This window comes from Prorops nasuta, unplaced genomic scaffold (genome assembly GCF_024137725.1).
Source record: "Prorops nasuta isolate Cenicafe-Biocafe unplaced genomic scaffold, Cenicafe_Pnas_1.2 PNAS00008, whole genome shotgun sequence".
Lineage (NCBI taxonomy): Eukaryota > Metazoa > Arthropoda > Insecta > Hymenoptera > Bethylidae > Prorops > Prorops nasuta.
The window spans coordinates 2,676,195-2,691,040 of NW_027116805.1; the positions used below are offsets into that span (position 1 = coordinate 2,676,195).

The window sequence follows — 14,846 nt, forward strand, 5'->3', positions numbered from 1 at the left end:
TTCCAACTCTTTTCCGGTTTAGAGAAAAATAATTCGCATGTAAAGTTTCAAAACATCTAATAAACATTGTATTTAATTTATATTGAATATATTTGGATTGTGTCGAGCAACCGATTGACCGTCATTTTCGGATCTGTAGAACTCCTATAGAACCTACATGCAATCTATCGAGAGTCTGTAGGAAGTCTTTACACAGTTGTACTACCGACCTAGGGGTAGTGAACGCAAAATTGACTTGGAGAGCTTCCTCACGCGTAGTTTACCCTACTTTGAATGACTTCATTTCATACGGAGACTGCAAGCTTCGTGTGTGAGAAACTCTCTAATTCAATTCTGTGTTTACTATTTGGGGGCCTTATTCCCCACCATAACGAAAATAAACGAGTTCCGAATCTGTAGCAGAAGTCCCATATAGAAAATGCTGCTAAGGTTGAATAAATAACTTGCGAAATTTGCAAATATTCATATGAGTAGACATATTTATTTAATACAACACAGTATAAGCTTATATAAAAATTTATTAACTAATAGTTTTATACTTGCCTTCGATCGAGATTTTATTTTTTAAAATGTCGATGCAGAGGTCATTTTACTTTTAACAATGTAATTCTCTTTACAAAGGCTATAATAAACGAGGTGTCAAAAAATTGTTAAAGAATTGATAAAATTTTTATTTTTTTACGCAACATTTGATATATGAATTCTAATTGGTCCATTATCAAAATTATTACTACTAGAGTTAACATCTATCTAACATAAGGAGAGTAATAATTTAATTTTTCATTTTTGCTGAGTCCAATTTCTTTTTATCATATGATTGTAATGATTTTAAATGTATATAAATACTATATATTGTCTCGTCTTGCATGTGATATGGCAGCATACGAGCATGGCAAATTATAATTGATTACTTTAAGCAAATTACTGAAGTATAAAACATTTGTAGAAACATTTTCTACGCGTTAAATATCATAACTTATACGTAATGATAAAAAGCAAATAAATATAACAAATGGAAATAAAATGTCAGATTTACAATGTAAACAGAAACATAAACGAAGTATCAATTGACCCTTCGTATATACGCTTTATTAATAGTATCATTACTTTCATTAATATTTACTAATAAAATTTGTATCCAAGCAAAAATCGAAGATTGAAAACCCGTTATAATAACAATTATGATTACTGTAATATATATATATATATATATGTATGTATATATACATAAAACATTTCCCATCTATATATGTAAACTATCATAACCAATGATATTATTTTGCGATAAGGAAAAGAGTAATTTGTTCGATTTACCGTAAATATTATTTGAATTTGGTAAATCGAGTATGCCGTTTACGCGGCATTTTTTTTTATATAAAAAGAAGAAAGATACAATTATCGATTTTTGAGAGGAGACTTAACAATAACTTATTAGAATAAAGGGGAGACTAAGCGAAGGGAATTTTTACATGGTATATGTATAATAAAATGGAAGGGTCGAAACTGGCAAGGAACAGTAAACTGCCAGATTTATTTGGCCATTTTCTTTGAAAAAACATTATCCACTCGCATAAAAAATTGGTCACCTTGAGTCGTGTGCTTGTAAATGGTTGGGTGCATCGGCAAATGTAAATTTCAATTTGTATGCCTCGGCAACCAGGACCCCTATTTCCGAATCTGTCCAATTCTGAGTTGGTAGATTTTGTAGCATTAACATCAGACCCTGTTGAAAAAAATATTATTTCAATAGAAATTTGATCATAATATTTAAGTATGAAAATTTGAATAGCCTTACTTGGAAGTCTGGCTGTAAAAGTAAGTGTCGTCTCCAACGTAGAAGAAAAGCTGCACAAACGTACAGTTGAAATGAAGCAAAACGATCAGACTCTGCAAGATATGTATCCCATAATCTGATGGTACAATGGAGTGGAATTTCTCGGGTTAAAAGGTTATTCATCCAGCGAAAAGAAAATTGTAAATAGTCTACACCATGCTGGTGCAAATGTTGATGTAAAGGAGCTAATAGAATAATGAAAGATAGTTTAATAAAGCAAGATATAAGTTCGGAAGCCTGTTTGATTCACATATAAAGTAGTACACTTACTATCAATCCTTTGTATCAATTCTTTTAATTGATTAACTTTGTGCTGTATTCCTAATTGAGCAAATATGTAATTATCCTGGATACCATCAAGGAATTTAGACAGACACCAGAAACTATCTGCTTCAAGAATATCTAGTTGCTCCTTTGCCAAGGAGGCAACATCATAAGTTTCTATGTCTTGCCATGCTGATACAGGCACAGCTTCTTGAAGAAACACCAGAAAAAATGGTGTCACCAGATCATTCATACCTTGAACATAACCAGAAGCTGGATGTCTAATCGCCCAGATATAAAGGATTCTTTCAAAAATTAATTGCACTGTTGTTTGTTGGAATAAGGAAATTAGTGGGGACATTCTGGGAATATCGATGTGTATTTGACGATATGTATCCTGAAATCCTTCATCCCTTTCTGTATCATAATACTGTGTCACTAAGTTCCAATAATCCAATCGTTTTCTTTCTAATACACATTGTCTACGCTCTATATTAGCTGGCACATATTCCTTAGAAGGATTAATAATGCATTAAAAATAGAATGACAAAATGATATGATTGGGATTGCATCATACTTACAGACAATAATCTCCAAGTAACTGAGCGTAATTTTGTTGGTACACCAGACCAAGACAATTGTCTTAGCTCATCTAAATTCAGTACCGATGCATCTAAAAGAGATTGAAATTTGTCTATTCTACTTTCGGCATCTGAAATTTAAAAAAATGTTTTTTAAATTCTAATTTTATATTTCAGTTCCAAATGATAGTACCTTGTTCTTTGGAAGGTACAAAAAATTTGCTTGGGGCATTAGTTTGCCTTAAAGGTTGTGGTCTGCCTGGAATATGTGTGGATCTATGTTGAGGTGATACTCCAAATTTAGAATCAGATTCATCTCCAGTTTGCTGAGTGTTGTTACTTTGGGATATGGAAAAATTAGCATTTCTCAGATGTAAGGGCTGTACAGCAAGTCGTTGCAAAGCTTCCGCTTTCTTCTCTTCGGGTATTATCTCCCAAGGTCTTTGAGATTTGGAGTTTGATTGCAGTTGGGTATTTCCTGATCTGTGACTATTAATTACACTAAGTGCAGCAGAATGACTAACTTTTTTTGAGATTTTAATGTCAGAGACTGTACAAAATTCATCATCTCCAGAATCCCATGCATCATCTACACTCTCCTGGAAATCCTGAAATGATGTTGAACCTCCACTGCTTCCACTGGAAATTCCACTGTTCAAACTACCATGGACATTTGCAGTAGAACCAATCTTTGCTTGTCTTGGATCTTGTTTAAGACTTGGCCTGAAAAAAATAAGAAATAAAGTGTCAAATAGTTTATTATTGTTCTTAGCAATTGCTTGGATTATAGCTAGTCAGCTACACTAATAAATACCTATCAATATCAATCGCATTAAATCTCATACCTGCCAGGTACAGCTTTGGTATTTTTTTTCCAAAAAGATTGCTGATTATGATGAGGTAAATTGTGATCTTGATTATCCATTATAAAAAAAAATATGCTAACTGGCACCAACTTTTCTTTTTAGAAGATGCCAATAATAATATTTTATAATCATTACCTCAAGGAAAGCCTCTAAAACAACAAAATATATTAATTAAACACCGTATAAATTCTGAGATAAAGATTTGGCGAAAAAACTATATATCATATATAAAAACAATCACAAGTATATTTTCATCAACCTTATGTCAATTTCTCCATTTTAAATTGAGGTTATGTTTCGAATAATTCTAAAATTTAATCATTCATTCGTTTTAGTTTAGTGTACATATCTGGAAATTGATGTATTCATTGAAAAATATAAAATATAATAATTTACAACAGTAATCATTGCAAACGGCATGTAATTAATAAGAAACAAATTGCATTTGGGTTTTACAAGACTTCACAGACGACGCTATAAAATAACATTCAGTATCAGTTTAAATGAAAATTCAAGCATTACCGGATATTGTTAATTAACAATTATCGAGGATTTTGTATTTGTTCGTTTGCACAGTAATAATATTTCTTAACAAAGTGCTTCAGTATTTTTTGACGTACATATAAAAATTTCGTACTGCTGTACTAGTGCTGCCATCAGCGCCATCATGATATCATTTTACAATATGATAATAATAACAGCCTATAATAATAAGTTTTAATAAAAATAATAATAACAGCCTTCTAGCACAAATTTTAAGTTTAGGCACACAATGCAAATGATTGCACTTGCATTTGAATATTAGCTATTTATATAATAATAATATTTATTATTGTTATTGATATAATAAAAACAAATATGGAAAATATAGTATTAGTTATACATATAGATAATGAAAAAGAATTTAGAACAATAAAGATACCGATATTGTCTGGAAACACGTCTCACGTTTTTGCAAGAATACGGTTTTTTTTGCCGTTTTTACCTATTTTAAATATAACTATAGCAGATAGTTTCTTACCGGCATAAGGTAAACGATGAAGCCTTACCATTAGGTCATCTAAAGTATACATATAATATGTAATTATAAATTTCATTTTTATTGCCATATAACGGTAAACATGTAGTAATTGGCTTCAATATATTTGGAAGAATTTAATCGTAAATGTATAGATTTAAAAAGAGAGAGAGAGAGAGAAGTATTATCTTATCCTCTCTTATAAATGTATAATATAGATATTGATTATATTTAAAATTTCACACTGAAAGAAATGGAAAGAATGCTGAAATAGAAGGGTATTTTTTAAAATTCGGAGAAATATTTGTAGTTTAAAAATATTTATACGTTTTAAAGAGGATAATTAATTGCTAATTTTTTAAAAATAAGTTTCATGTGATAAGGCGGTTATTTTAAAACTTTACTGTAACCAATTGGGCTCAGTGCTCTATAATATTTTATTATTTAAAAGTTTAAAAAAACAATTAAGCGGTCTACTACTATCATTTTGTTATCAAATAGATTATGTTGCTAGCCATGATAGTCGATAGCCCATATCCCAGAGTGTAGTAGTTAAACCTAAAGTTGTGTCTAGACTAGAGCGTTTTACTCCGAACAATGAACAGAGAACACATATCGACGAGCTCTGCGAATAATCCGAGCAAATAATCGCCCTGACCAGAATGCACGTTCTATTCAGACTGAAAAATAAAGAGGCTAACAAAAATAACGATTCACAGGCATTTTGCAGGGATTTCTATTTCGCCATGAGCTCTCATGACTCTGTGTTAGCAAACCTCAGATTTGACACGATTGGTCAATGAAGTATTTTCTTTATGATTTTAAAGTTGAATATTGAAAATAAAAATATCTAGCAGACTGTTATTCTATCTGATATAAAACATTTGCTTTTTGGCGCAGTATACCTAATATTATTAAAATGATTAAAAATTCCTTTGTGTTAAGTTTCATATATTGACCAGGCATCACTAAGACCATCTAGTCGCAGAAAAAAATTATTTATTATTAGATTTAAGATATAAACTCGAAACTACCCTTAATCGAAGGGTTGTTGAGTCATCAGCCTCCGTCATAGTTATCTTGTTAAAGAGTTTGTAATACTAAATATATATTTATATAGCATATGTTTACGACAACAAATGAACCTGAGACAGAGAACGAAGAACTGTGCAAATGGTTAATTCGTTTTTCCGTCGTACAAGAATAATAGCAAACGATTCCGTTTTGATATTTTGATCCCTTGGCTATATTTTAATATAATGGAAACATATTCCAGGATAAGCGTTACAGGCTTTAGTGGCGTAAGAGTGGCGATCTAATGTATCAATATCGAATGGCTTATGGTATAATTTGCGATTTTCGCGGTGGGGATTCAAATCGGGTCGGCTTATACAACATACACACATAGCTAATCGAGAAAGCGCCACGAAAGGAATAAATCGGATCACATTGGCCATTCCTGCTTCAAATCCAATATTCGCGAAAAAAAGCAGACTCGGAGGCGGGGTAGAGTGGAGTGTTGGAGCCGGCAGGGAGGAGTGCGAAGTGAGGGACGCAAGGAGCGAAGCAGATGCATTTGTATTTGGGTCTACGAGCTAGCATTCGTGAATTGCATATTGATTTTACGCGGCTGGCTTCGCTACATCGTGTCTCTAAACCTATGAAATCTGACGTTCTCTCAATTAACAAGGACTGATCGACGGCTTCTATGAGATGGTAACATTTAGCTCTTCAAATTTCATTTTGTAATCTAACTGGCTTTTATACCTTCCTTTGCACCGTTAATTAATAGAGACTTTTTCATATACATCTAATTTAAAAGATACGATGAAGAATCAATCGTCCGAAAAAACGTTTCTGGAAAATACAAGCTATATATAGCAGGTGGGAGTGTGTGCTTCAGTATATACAGCTTGGTTTGTATTTCAATGTAATTTACCTTGAATTTATTGCAGAAATATGATGGGGACTAGATGTTAGGACCTTTTAAAAAATGTTGTATACTGCTTATCTATCGAGGAAGATAGTACGTAGAGAAGAGCTCGAAATGGTTTCAGTTTTTTTTCCCATCCAGCAGTACCTAGCTTTACCAATGCCATGACGTATAAAAGTTATGACGTTGGCAAAAACCTAAACCACGAGTGTTGACACATCCTTCGGACCAAGTTCTTGTGTTATCTCGAAAGGTAAGGATAAATTACATCTGGCGCGTTGTGAAATTCAGAATTTATCAGATCCTCTCGGAAAGTCACTAATGAGTTACTAGGGCAACTAACTCCTGATGATATCCTGGCGTGCAATGAACTTTCCGAGAAACATCAAAGCGTTTTCGTTGGCGATGCTAACAATTTAAATAGTTAATTATACAAGTTTTTCTGGTTTAAAGTTCGATGCAGCTGATGAAGAGATGCTAATACTTGACGGATACACGTGAATAACAAAAGTTTGCTTTACATGTGAGAACATATATATATATAGGTATTCACACGGGTATAGATACGATGATATTTGTCCGAAAGAAAATTATTCCAGATATCATTGGACATCAGCATCAACCGCGTGCACCCGTACTAGATTTTGTTGTTGATCTTTTAAAAATTACTTTAATAAAAATTCAACCTTTGAACCTACTTGTAGCATTGACTTTTTTCGAGTAACAAATTTACAAAGAATATCCCATTTATTTTTTACTATATTTTGTCGAAGGTTAATAAACGTACGATCGGTCAAATTAAGTGAGACAAGGAGAGTCAATAAAAGTGTCGTTTACTCCAGTTGCACCATCAGCAACTCCCTTATCGAATATCTTAAAAATTACGTTATCCTGCAAGGGGTGAAAAAATAGCAAGGAACATTTCGGTCGACAATCATGCACGCGAGGAGCGAAACTTCTGTTTGGAGATTCTGCGTCGGTTGAACGTTGCCTTTTTTGGACTCTAAATCTAGCGTGTTCCCCTGATGATGTCTTCTCTAATGGATGTTGCTTCAAGCAGCGCTATTGTTAGATCTAGGAATTAACCTAGATATCTCTGAACGCTTTTGCATTGGTTCGATCATTTTCTCGACGAGAAAACTTTGCGGTGGCGTAAGAAAAAGCATAAAAAACCTGGTGTTTCTTACAGGAAACTTATGCAGAGCGCAAGAGTTAAGTGATTGGAGTTTGTAAGCGTACGTGTCGGTAAATAAGAGCGTTGGGTGGAAAATATAGATATGTAGATTTTAGGCGAATGTTGGATCTCGTAAGTTTTGCGATACTAGCGTCCTGATAAGAGCAGAGTATTGTGGCTGCCGGGGTAAGAGGCGATAGTGTATAGCAGCGGGAGGAAAGGCCAAGGAGAAAATACAGATGACGCTGAAAATAAAAAGGCGAGCAGGTTTAAGTCTGGCCCGAACATCGATCGGATGAAACTGCACATGCAATATATATATATATATATATGTATGCATTAAGAGTTCGAGTACAATTTTAACGCGTTTGTTTAGGCTATTATTCGCGTTGCGCCAGAGTGCCAAACACGTTAAATTTCAAGCGCGCGCGCGTTTATTAGATTCTCCATGGCAGCTTTGGCATAGATTCACCAGTTTAGTTAGGTATAATTCCAATTTCGGAATCACTCGAACGCATCAAAAAGCATTAAAGTAAGGCTAATTCGTCCTTATGGAAGTTCGCCGAAGCGATAGGTTATACACACGCGGAATATAGATTCAATGGCGACACGTGTAAAAAAGGCTAGGATCGGGTTATCTCTGTGAAAGTTGTTTCACTTTGGACTTTTTCGCGTGTTAATGACGAGCGAAGAAAAGGAAGAAGCGAGAAAACATCCGAGGCTATATAAAACTATTTACTCTACACTAGGTTTTCTGGAAGGGACATTTTTTATCAATTTACTGCACTGATCTTTATGGGCACGGATTACGTTTTATTCCCTTCTATTTATTCTTGGCTTGGCTATAAAAAGCGAGCAAGCTAGCAGTGCTTAACAATACTATCCGTTCATCGGACCACACTACGAGGCCATATTTCCTAAGCAGTGTCAGAAGTAGCGGGGCTTATCGATGGAAAAAGATAGCCGAAAGATTTCTTTCTCCTACTTAAATCTTTAGACATGGAAGAAAATTCAAAGATTCCTATTCGGTTCCTTGTTGAGTTTGACCTGGCCTCGATCCGCTGAAAACTTTGGTAATGCGCGGCCGGAATACTGCACGGACGGCTCAGCTGTGAATCCGAGATGGAACTCGATGGGATAAAAAGAGTGAGACAGAGTATCCCGGCCTCTCTACCATCCTACGATCGACTTTCCATGATTTCCATCCTTTTTCTACGATTTAAACGATATTTAGCTATATTGCTCGCTTTTCTTCTTATCCTATACATATATACGTGTGTATAGGAAATGTTCAAAAGTTATCCTTTCGAACTGCAATCAAATTTCGTTAGCTATAATAATAATAGTTCTTTATTCTTTCAAGAAAGTACCAAGTATGTGTACCTTTATTCTTTCATCCTTCTTTCAAAAGTTAAACAGCAGTTTAGTATTGGCGATATTAGCTTTTAAATCATAAATGTTAAGAATATGGATTTTCGAACAAAGTCCCGATAGTATAGGGATATACTAGATTTATGCTTTCCTATATAGGATGACGCCCAGTACTATCATGAAATCTATAACAGCTTATCGTTTAACTATAAGGCGCGAGATTTCGGCAAATCTCTTGATACTTCATTACCCATGTTTCATATAACGTATGATTTAATTGGATGATCAACTTTGTGTCCCAGTTTCGTTGCGTCATGTATGTAACAGACAGCCAAGACGGCTTTTAAACCATTAATTATGCGGTAGAAATCTTCCTTTATGCGTACAAACTTGTGAGAATTACTTAGCTTGGTCAAAAACATTGATGAAAGAAATATTATATTCTACGTTGAACGAGGACACAAATTTTTGTTGAATAATTCTTTATACTTCGTATTCTATATTATTTATTTAACTGATAAATCATACCATGCAGCATATTCGAATGTGGATATAGATACGACACTTTTATGAGATAAATCAAATATCAAATTGTTATATATTATTTAATATCAGCATGTCATGTTTTGATTTCCCAGTGTCAGTTATCACGAAAAAAGTGAAACGTGATTTAAAAATTTCGTGTTCTTGTTATCTTTACGATTAAGAGGGTGCTCTAGAGTCGTAATTTTTAGCGAGTTAAACTTTTAGAATAGAGGATAAACTTTTCGAGAGCAATGCAATTAGCTTTGAAAAAATGCAGCCTTTAATCCACCATTCAGAGGAAATGGACGTACTTACTACTGCAATCCACTTCTGTAGAATCAGTAGGTAAAATAAGCTTGCTTCACTGGTTATAAAAAAGAAGTATAAACAATTTTACGAAGAGATTTGTGTTCCAAGCCTAATATAACTGAAGGGATGCTTCGATATATATTCTCAGCCTCGCGCTTAAAGATTCAGAGAGTTGCAATGTTGAATCAGACGAGATTGAATCTCTTTTTTTCTTCAGAAATCTGAAATTTGCTTTTATCCTACGGGAACCTGGGAGAGGAATAAGGCGTTAAAGGATATCGTTAAACTTGTGTATCGGTTATGTGGTTACTGTAAGTTTCGTTGTGGCTTACGACCTTTGACGTGGTAGCTTGTGCTATTTCGGAAGAGGCGGCTGGATTTAAAGTTACGCCCCTGAGTTCGACCGAGCGGATATATCGTCCAGAAGTACGACTTGAGAACTTTTCCTTTTCTTTCCCGAAGACACACCTTAATCCGTTGATATACGCCAAGTTTTACGCTAGGATGCCGCAACAACGCTATACGGTTTGCGTTTTTTTTTTAGAAAAACCTTCCACTTTTCTACCCATTGCTGGCATGAAACGCCATATCGTTCAGTTTTTCGAAACGAGTTTATCAATTAAAATGTCGACAAGAAATATGACAAGTATATTATTGATATATACAATTCTTGGATAAAAATAAATTTTACATTAAATGTAGTCGCGCGTTTATAGTTCCAGCTTTTATTCCAATCATTGAGAGTTTTTTGCAAAAATCTGATGACAATTTGTATATTTTAAAAACTACCAATTAAATTCTTACGCTCCAAAATTGAAGCATTCAGATTAGACTAGGAAGGATAAGTTTCTACGTTCTTATTCTTTGTTAGACTGAAATGGCTAATCACTTACTTCTCACAGAATTCGCGTACAAAGTGCAATTAGTAGGTTACCGCCATCAAATATTTGAGACAATGTGTAGACCACGTGGAATGTGGTTTATTGTTCTTGAGTGCTTCACTAGAGGCACGTGCGGTAGTTACTATTAACTTTCTGTGCAACTGTTCAAGCGTGGAATACAAATGAATATAGGTATATACCCTGAGTGCGAAAGAAGCAGTAAAGTGTAAAATTCTCCGCTAATGTTTTGTCTGGAAATTTTATCTCTTGTTTACGCAACTATTGCAATATTTACTGTTTTATTCGCTCTTGTTTGCTCTCATAATTCCTTGCCCGGCTGTCCAGATTTTTCTTGATTTTCTCTGTGATTTGATCAAGCTCTTTTGCAGCATCTTAAATCACAGCTCCGTATAACGCATAAATACAGTTTCTTAAATGCTTTATACATACAGATACAGCAAGTATTTCCATGCTGATTGTAGACACCACGTAGAGCATAGGACAACGGCACGTTGCTACATTCATGTATATATGTTTTATATTATGTGTCAAGATAGTAGAAAGCATTCCAACCAACATAAAAATATGAAATGAAAGCTGGCAATAAATTCACATGTCATATTCGGAACTTCCAAAGTTTCGAGTAGAAGAAATATTAAAAATTGTTTAATATTCCAAGGAGTATCTTACTTTAGATGGGCAAGTACTTGTCATAAGCTTCTTCAAAACGAACTTTAAAGCTCAGAAATTTCCATTTCCAAAGACCTAAATATTTAAAATGTCGAGACTACTTATATACCGCTTCGTGCAATGTTTTCATGATTCAAAAATGGTATTTCTTTTGGGCATTATTGCAAATAACAGACAATATAGTTAATGTGCTTAAAAAGCTAAACCTACTCCACTTGCGTTTAGTAATGATCATTGGGAAAAAACGCGCAAACAATGAAGTTTACATTTTTAATATTTCTATGCATACTAAACGAATTTGTTGAGTTGAATAATGTTCCCTCGTCAAATATATACATATATATATATATTTTTATCACAACATAAGAAGAATTTATGTTTAATTAGTTAATTTGAATTACGTCCAAATAGACTCGTTTTGCATATCCAAGCATTCATTCCGTGATATTTAAGATTTAGGTACAAGTGTTGTGTACACTTATATTGCTGTGCGGTTATCGACGAAAAGATTATTAGTTAGTATAGTTTACAAGGCATGATTTCAGACTACAGCATAATTCGACCCGAGGGCAATCTGTTTTAAAATTTGCACTACCAAGCCCCTCTACTGATTGATCAAGTGCTTTTCGGATTACAGCTGAGCTGGAATAAGCTTGCGATGTAAACAGGATCAGCGTGTTTATCTATCACATTTAGTCGCAAAGAGTATTAGTCATTTCTCTGGCCTGTGCTGGGTCTACGAAACACGTTTGAACACGTTGATCCATAATTTAAGGCGATTTGTGGCCGACTAGGTCAGCGAGAAATCACGATGGTGAAAAAAGCTCTGGACGTGATCGTCTGGGGAATCGATGTTCAGGGTTTTCCAGGTAAGAACGGGAGATTAAGCCGGTGGACCATCGCTGTTTCGCAGTGCTCTATCTCAACGGGACTTAAAGGCATTCTATATACCTACCACACATGCTGACTATGCCCCCTTTTATAGCTTTCACCAGCCTCACCAGCACCGACCTGTCTACTCTCCTCCATGATTCCTTTTGTTCCATTTAAACTTTGAATAGACAGCTGAATAAAAACGTTGCTATACCAGACGCTTTTTTAACGTAATATTACGGTTCTAGTCTCTCTGATAATGTACTGTTAAAGTCATAAGACACGTTTCAAATTAGAGCTAAGAAATCTATTATTTAATCTATACTAAAGCTAACAAAGGTTTAATCAATAATTTACCAAATATAAAAGTGAAATAATTTATTTCGTTTCCTTTAATTTTAAAACACGTTTGGATATATTACGATGTATACTATATACTAATACCTTGGTACTCCTTAATTTATTTTTATTCCGACAGTACCCATCGCTTCACTGATAAATTATATATTTACATTTTTTAAACATATAATTAGATAATATATATATATATATATATACCATTTCATCCATTGATGAGCCATTTAATTTCTGATTCTCTTGAAAATATTAATATCCCTGATATATCCTCTAACTTATTTTAACGAGTAACTTTATAAAACGTTGAATCCTTTTTATAACCGCTACCCCGACATAAATACACGATATTCTTTTAGAATTTCAACCGTTTGAAAATGATACTTTTGAAATTATTTTTAAATATTTGCAGGGTATAATGATCTCTATTTTTTACAGCTGTAAATTAACTCACATCATAGAATAAACCTTCATGATTGATAGCTAAAAAAAAATGTTTACCTTCGCACAAGCGACCAGAATGAGAAATACAATTGATTAACAGTTGAAATCTGAGTTGACTGAAAATTTCTAGAAAGAGATCGAATTTCGTATTTAGCTGAAGTATCCCCAGCACGGTTCGAATGTGCACAGCTTGTTCGGATTCGTCGAGTACATACAAACGCTTGGAGATACTAATTAATGCAAACCTTTGAGTTTGCCCGATTCTCTCCATGGATGGGATCGGGTCCACCTGGCTCGGACACACATATCGATCACCGGTTGGAGAATCCCAACGGCCCCTGCTAGCCACGAGGAGTCGTTTGCGCGAACTTTGCGGTGTTCGGAATCGAATTTCCCAGTTTATCTGTTGGAGTGTTGCGTTTCGATGCGAATTCGTCCAACTTTAAAGCGAGAAATCAAGCGCTATACATATATATATATATATATAGGTATGGGAACGATATCGGCACCCAGCAATCCGTGGCCGAATATTTACGCGGATAATTGAATTAGTTGCAATTAAGCAGGGATCCGAATTGTGTTGTAGCACGAAACATATCTATTTTGCACCCTGGACCGGATAGCCGAACAGCTTGAAATGAAATTACTCTCTATCTATTTTCTGCCTCCCCTCTCTTTATCTCCGGCACCCCTGCTCCCCACCGCTTGTTGCCATTTTCTTCCCCTCTTGTCACGAGAGGCTAGAGAGGATAAATCGTGTTGCCGCACAGTGCCTCATGAGCCGTGATTTATGGCCTCACCTATATAGCTATATTCCGCCTGCACAAATATCCTACCGAATCGTTCCAAATCGACCGGATGACAACTGTGAAATCATTCGCAGTGTCCGATCGAAGGCTGAGCTATACTACTGCACGCGAGGATTACGTGTTGGACGAGGTCGATGCCGGTGTTTCTATACCGCGCCCGCACTCCGCACGCACGCGGTACAGATCGAAAAAGGATTTGGATTTCCCATTGTGCCATTAACAAGGACTCGATGACGTCGTGATTAATGACCGAAAATTATCCATAACGCTCTGTGGAAAGTTAGGTGTGGTTAACGCGTGCATCGTGGGATTCGGAAAGGGTTTTCGATAAGCTCTCGATAATGTTACGCGAAAGTGACGTAATTAATGACTGGCGGCGTCATCGTTCCGTGTGTTTCGACCAAACTATTCGATGATCCAAATTAATCAGCTGAAAAACCGGATCCACCGCTAACACAGTCCAGCACTCGAACGCTCAACCGCCTCGGTGAAGGAAAATCGTAATGGGCGGAAGATAAGCATTTTTTTTAGCACGCGAATACTTTCGCTACGTGAGAAACGTTGGAGAACATTTTTTATCGGCTTTTCGCGAGTAGTTGCAGCGATGTAAAAAGATACCTGTTTTTTCGTAGCCCTCTGAGTTTAGCACAGGGCCGCAACAAAAAGTTGGAAAGCCCCGTATTGGAGGGTATAGTATATATAAAAGGCATTGAAAACTTGTTAAGCGAAAAGGTTGAAAAATAGCTATCGACTCGACTTTTGGTATTGTCGGTAAAGATCAAAAGCAGCTGAGATCACAACACCAATATAGGTACGTGTTCTTGTTGTAAAAACTTGATACAAAAAGAAAATCGATACACGGTAATTAAAATATGCGCAGATTGCTTAACTAATAATAAATATATCGCCTTCCCTCAGCG

General features: G+C 35.1%; 1 protein-coding gene across 4 annotated transcripts; it reads right to left on the reverse strand.

Annotated features, from left to right (window-relative positions):
- Window positions 1-1,567: 1,567 nt before the first annotated feature.
- Window positions 1,568-4,477, reverse strand: Tbc1d22 (TBC1 domain family member 22). 4 transcript variants are annotated; one of them, XM_066730055.1, is made up of 7 exons: window positions 4,468-4,477; window positions 3,525-3,694; window positions 2,873-3,402; window positions 2,680-2,810; window positions 2,105-2,609; window positions 1,796-2,019; window positions 1,568-1,723 (listed from the first exon to the last, which is right to left on the reverse strand). In XM_066730055.1, exons 2-7 carry the CDS (start codon window positions 3,602-3,604, stop codon window positions 1,583-1,585), a joined length of 1,611 nt encoding a protein of 536 aa, XP_066586152.1. In that variant the 5' UTR covers window positions 3,605-3,694; window positions 4,468-4,477; the 3' UTR covers window positions 1,568-1,582. The 4 variants fall into 4 exon arrangements, with proteins under 4 accessions (XP_066586152.1, XP_066586149.1, XP_066586150.1 ...); XM_066730052.1 differs by lacking the exon at window positions 4,468-4,477 and adding an exon at window positions 4,068-4,207; XM_066730053.1 differs by lacking the exon at window positions 4,468-4,477 and adding an exon at window positions 3,805-4,055.
- Between the last annotated feature and the right edge of the window lie 10,369 nt (window positions 4,478-14,846).

Coding starts and splice junctions, on each gene's coding strand:
- Tbc1d22 (XM_066730055.1), bottom strand. CDS start 3,604: ATGGATAATCAAGATCACAATTTACCTCATCATAATCAGCAATCTTTT. Junction 2,811..2,872: donor TGTACCTTCCAAAGAACAAG/GTACTATCATTT, acceptor TTTAAATTTCAG/ATGCCGAAAGTAGAATAGAC. Junction 2,020..2,104: donor ATTGATACAAAGGATTGATA/GTAAGTGTACTA, acceptor TTATTCTATTAG/CTCCTTTACATCAACATTTG.